The 6,336-nt window shown below is 40.5% G+C and overlaps 1 protein-coding gene across 2 annotated transcripts in view; it reads right to left on the bottom strand.

The window, feature by feature from the left end:
- Positions 1-6,336, bottom strand: part of LOC111863035 (plastin-2) — a 77,996-nt gene that overhangs the window by 45,551 nt on the left and 26,109 nt on the right. For both annotated transcript variants that reach the window (XM_023848978.2, XM_023848979.2), the window contains exon 2: positions 1,041-1,208. In XM_023848978.2, the coding sequence (XP_023704746.1) occupies positions 1,041-1,208 (168 nt within the window). The remainder of the gene's footprint in view (positions 1-1,040; positions 1,209-6,336) is intronic.

The raw sequence follows: 6,336 nt of genomic DNA, 5'->3' as shown, positions 1-6,336 counted from the left end.
GCTTTTGAAATCTTATAATTTTCTTCCACCTGGTTCGGAACTTGGCAACCAGTAAGTTGTGGTCAGAGTCAGTATCTGCCCCAGGAAGCGTCTTCACATCCTTCACACTGTTTCTGAATTGATGTTTCACAAGGATAGTCCAGCTGATGCCTCCTCCAATCCCCAGGTGCCTTCCATGTGTAAAGTCTTCTCTTTGGCTTCTTGAACCAAGTATTGGTAACAATCAGTCCATTTCTTTCACAAAAGTCAATAAACATTTGACCCCTGTGATTCCGTCTTCCTAGTCCATGTGATCCAACAATATTCTGATATGGTTCATCTCCAACAATGCTATTCCAGTCTCCCAATATGATGCTGTTTGTCTCTCCTCTTTTACCTTCCTGAAGAATTTCTTCAATTGTGTCATACACTTTTTCCACTTCATCATCTTCATACTCTGATGTTGGCATGTACACTTGCATAATCAGAATATCTACTGGTTCCGCCTTTAACTTCAGAGCAATAATTCTGTCATTACAAGCAATCTTCTTAACAACACTCCTCACTACACTTTTATGCACCACTATTGTCACACCTCTTTCAGCCCGTTCACCTCCGGAATAAAACACTGTATAATCACCTTGTTTACAAAAAAATCAGTCCCGGTCATATTTGAACCACCTAGTACTACTAAGCCTGCACTGTTGAACAGTTATAACATCTAAAACTGACATTCATCCTTATAATCCATTCAAATCACAAAACTTTTTCCTAGAAAATAAATCTACCACCAGATTTTAACAAAATCAAGCTAACTTTTAGTTACTGTAAATACTGACAGCAGTTATTAGTTTGTCCACCACAAGTCTATAATATGTGTATCATGGAAGGCTACATTAAAGGAAACCAGCTGCAGTGTAATGAAGTACCATGATGGGTGAGAGAGCCTTGCACATTTATGTGCTCTTGGCAAAACAGGTGGTTTCACAAAAATGGATATATGAACTTAACATATGTCTAAGGATTAAAAATGAACAATTACACAGCAAAACCAAGAATACCTTTTCAAATTCATCAAATGAAAGACGGCCTCTATGCTGTATTTGTCTTTTGTCATCATACTCCTCAATCATCTGACGCACCTTCCAGCCTGGTAATTTAAATCCACAACCATCTAGAGCCTCCTTTAGCTCAGACAGATCAATATATCCATCTCCATTCTTATCAATCTGTAACACATACACAAACGAAAAGAAAAGTATGTACAAACAACATCTAATGTTTATAGGAAACACTACAAAGAAATCCAGTGTTACTCAGCCATCAAACAAATGAAAGATTGTATTTCAGCAGCAACATATTATAAATCCTTGATGTCCATCTGTTGCTCTTCAGTGTCTTTGGAGGAGTAATGCACTCCAAACACTTTAACTGTACTGCCACCCACCATCCAGGTTATAAAGAACCAAAGGAGGGATATGAAGATTACACGTAGTAAACTGATTCTTAGGTTATTTAAAAACGCTGTCATCAAGCATCATCTCAGACACCAGCTATCCTGAGTTTATTGTGGTTTTCCTCAGACCTTCAAGGCAAATGCCAAGATAGTACCTCAAATTCATCCACAGCAACTTCGTTCAACATACAGTAAAACTTGGTTATAGCAACATCGGTTTCTGCGACACCTTGTCTATTGCGTCAAATATTCAATGGTACGAACTAATTCCTCATAAAGCAACTGTTTTTATACCTTGCTTAGTACGACATGCACAAATGCATCAACCTCGTATGTAACGTCATTTTCATTCCTGAATTTCTCTGATATGGACATTGAACGTAATTTAGAAAGTGTGTATTGGGCAAGTAACAGGAAACAGATGAAGATAACTGATTACTGTACTCGTATCTAGGTACAGTAAGGCACAACAATTGATGTAATCTACTGTAATTTGGTGAGTAGGCCTACCTTTAATATACAGTATTAGTGCGGTGTGTATTGTCTGTGAAAAGCGCTGTAATATGTCTTTGATATTACACATTTGGGCAATTCCACGTTAATGTTACGTTAGTCTGTACTTAACTACGTATTTCGCTAAAAGTGCAACATTTTAACTCGGTTTTTGGTAGATTTTTACGTGACTAACATCAGGCTACTGTGGAAGTGCCCATTTCGGTTACAACGACATTCGTTTATAACGACACTATTTTTAGGTCCCTTTGATGACGTTATAACCAAGTTCTACTGTATTCACCAATTTAATATTCATTGATTATATGGAATGTCATGGCATGTTTCACAGGATGGTTTCTGGACATAAAAACAAGTAAAGAGGTTCATACAAATAGGCACCCTGCTGGTTTTCCTTAAAAACTTATGATTAGATAATGTCAGCTCCTGCCATCACATTCTGGAAAACAAATGCTGGTGATCACAGAGGTCCACCTGATACAGAACACTATGTTGATGTTCACAAGACCTGAGAGTTTTACTCTGAATACACAGTATTACAATGCACACATTCACTACAACATGTTACATTTAAAAGTCAGCCTTTAGCAATTTAACCTTGGGAAACCATGACACATAACAATCCAGCACAGAGAAAACCCCCTTTTTTTTAATAACAGCTTCAAGAGACAGGAAGATTTCATATAATGCAATGGGATGTTGGCTGTCCACATCCTGCATCTGATTCTGGACAGACGTTGCTGAAAGACAGTCTACCACAAGTGCTAAATAATTTTCAGCTTGGACAGGTACCTCCCATGCACCTTTACACCATACATTACAAGAACAGCTGTATCCCTATCAAATTCGGTCTTTGCAAAAGTTAGTACCACACACTGCACCGGCAGGACATGCTCCCTCAAATGGATTTTTTAACAGTCATCCAAAGACCCTACCTTTACGACAAAGGTTTCATATTCATGGTCAAATCACACTTCACTGGGACTGGGATCACCAGCATTCACAAAGAACACGTGTGGCCTGGTGAACATCTTTGTGTGATTCAAATGTACCCTTACGCTAGGAACACACACAGCAACATCGGTCTTATGATGTCCATACAGTTCATGTTGCATCAAGTAGTAGAATATAAAGTGTGGTCTTAGCTTTCATACGTAACGACATGCGACATCTGCCACATGACAGACGGAGAGCAGTAGGACCAAACCACAACTTCATCTCGCCTTTGATTGATTGGATGCACCCCATGCAATCTTTCCTGCTGCCTCTGTTTTTCTTTTCGGCGTCGGTTAAAATACCACATAGCAAGTAGGCACTCTCGGCCCTTCGTTCATTGTTCCTTCCTCAAAACTGTGATTCAGTGCAAATAAGGTCGCTCTAGTGTGAAAAGGAGGTCGTATGGCAAAAAATCATACATTTTTCCGTATGACCAATGTCGCTGTGTGTGTTCCTAGCCTTAGCAATGACAACTACTTATTTGAACTTCTTACTTATTTCGATGTCCAGAATCCATCCTGTAAATTATGGCATGACACACACTGTGTAATACATTACTGAAAAATCTATACTTCCATGTATGCTCTCCTTTGACTTTAAAACTGATATCAATTCCGGGTGCACAGCTCAAAACTTACAACGAAAAACAATAACTTGCCCAAAGAACGCTAAAATCAAAAGTAACAGTGATTATTTCTGAATACGCATAAATTCTCATGTCTCATTAAGATTTCACGTTTCTCCCAAGGTTACAATTCCCTACATTTGCTGCGAAGACAATCTAAAACGGAACCGAGGTCATTCATGATTTTCTTTTCTTGGCGCTACAGCCCCAGTGGGCCTAGGCCTACCTCAATGAACTTCTCCGTTCACTTCGATCTTACACATTCGGTAGGACTCCTTGGGCGGGTGATCAGCTCGTCGCAAGGCCTCTATCTGTACACACAAACAGAAAAACGCACACACACACACAAACTAAACACCCATGCCCTGAGTGGGATTCGAACCCACGATCCCGGTTTCCAAGAGAGCGAAGACTGCCTTAGACCGCTCGGCAACCGTGACCGGCCATTCATGAATTTACAGGTTTATAATTTAAACTGACAATCCTGAAGTTCTTCCATGAAGTGAAGGTTTTGAATTAGATTAAAAATAAAATCGAATTTGAAGTTTCTACAGCGGTGGCTACGAAAAATTCTGTCTTCTAAGATATGTCGTATAGCCCGGTGAAAATCAACCAATGTTTAGGAGGTACATATCACGTACATCTTAAGGATCGACAAGCAAGCCACGAAAGAAAGAAGCATGAAGCAAGCAGGGCAGTTTTCCGAAACGTCGGTTGATTTTTATCGGACTATACGGCTTCATATGCCACAAGACAGAACTCCGCACAACCCCCCCCCCGGAAATCTAACTTTCTACCAAGTGACGAATGGATAAATACTCATTTACTTCCTGCAAGCGTATTTTGTCGTATGAGCGGAGAAACGGGCTTGGTCACTTGACGTCAGTCAATGTCTGCTGCATGGGCAATTCCAACAGAGTGAATCAGACTCTGACTCATTTCTGACAGTAGAAAACGAGACCTGCCTAAAAGACATGCACACACCTTCTTTCAACAAGTAGCGCACTGTTTCTCGGAATCATGATGGTAAAATAATAGGATACATATGTTCAATTAATTCTAACAAGATTCCTCTACGAATACATTCATACACTAACTCCACAGCCGTTCGTGTGCCACCACGATACTAAAAAAACTCCACATTGTATGGAACCTGAAGGTTCACCACCGTAACAACAAGAACCCGACACTCGATCCCGTCTTACGACAATGCAGTCCACACCTCACAAAGAATTTCTCTAAAATTCACTTTACTATTAACCACCTACATACACTTAGTCTCTCACGTGGTCCCTTCCTACAGGTTCTCCGAACAGCATTTTGTACACATTCTACAAGCCTCCCATGAGCGCTAAGTGTCCTGCCCATCTTACCCTCCTTGATTTAATCATTATTTGGTGCAGACTAAAAATAAGATCCTCGTTATGTAATTTTCTCAGCCTCCTGTTAATTCCTACCGCCTGGAACTCAATATTCTCTTCAACTGCCAGTTCTCCATCAATGCCATTATCTGAAAGCATCACCATCATACAGAATGGGCATTTTTTTGCGAATTTATCTATTTCAATTAAGATTTCAAAACTAATTCGTTTTAAAACAGAACAGAAATAGTGCTCCAGTAAGCTGACATACGGCTGCGCACCGACGTTCTATCAACACACTCCGCGTGTATACGGGACCATTCAATCGGGGTTCGAGATTCGTTCCCAAATTTCATAAAATAAGAAGCAATGCCCGCGAAAGCTGCGTACTCGTCTGCTTGTTTAAAAATCACACTCGTCTGTTTGCTTCCTGGTTTATTTAACGATGTTACAATATGTACGCTCCTAGGCAGCGCACAGTTGGGAAGGCAATCAAGAAAGCGTATCCGAGTTCTCCCTAGAAGTGAACAGAGCAGTCCTACTTAGAGAAATCCACGCCCTTTACTGAACCCGACGGTTCATTACCTATCGGACTCTAATGTATCGATATTTATCCGAAACCGATCCTCGGTTTCATTCACCTGCTTAAACTGGAAGGGAAGATGAGCATGAATGACGAGCAAGAACTGAATCCCGGTGTGGGCAGCTTGTCACCCGAATGCAATTTCAATTAATACACGTCGGGAGAAATGCTGCTATATCAGCTTTCACAATATCTGAATCAAGAAATCTGGTAAAATATATTAATTGCTGTGGGTTGACGGTCTCCCTGCCAAGATTCGAATTCTGCATCTCCAGAATATGAACAAGACCATTTGACGGGTCTCCCTTTACGAACCCACAAAAAATGCAATGGATCAAACACACACAGAATCCCACACGAGCATTTTACGTATATTGTTAAATTTTTTTTTTGTTACATTTAAGAAGGGGCACGCGGTAGCGTAGTTGGTTGAGGCACTATACTACAAAGTTGGAAGGTCGCGGGTTCAAGTCACGATGAGGTCACTGCATTTCTTTCAATTGACCTAATCCTTCTAGTCGCACTATGGCCCTGGAGTCGACTCAGCCTCTTAACAGAAATGAGTACCAGCAATATTCTTGGGGGTAAAGGGAGGCCGGCGCGTAAGGCTGGCAACCTTGCCGCCATCTATAAGCCGATCGTCTAGAACAGGGGTCTCCAAACTTTTCGAACCGCGGGCCACATGAGGTAATTCAGCACTTTCAACGGGCAGGACAAAATGAGAAATTAATAACTCTAGGTATATGAGTTTTATTGAAAGCACAGAATTTCATAAACACAAAATACGTGAGAATAAATTATCGTATATTAATGACAACAGACA

Source organism: Cryptotermes secundus, unplaced genomic scaffold, assembly GCF_002891405.2.
Source record: "Cryptotermes secundus unplaced genomic scaffold, Csec_1.0 scaffold1320, whole genome shotgun sequence".
Taxonomy (NCBI): Eukaryota; Metazoa; Arthropoda; class Insecta; order Blattodea; family Kalotermitidae; genus Cryptotermes; species Cryptotermes secundus.
This window is presented reverse-complemented; position numbering and strand designations above follow the sequence as displayed.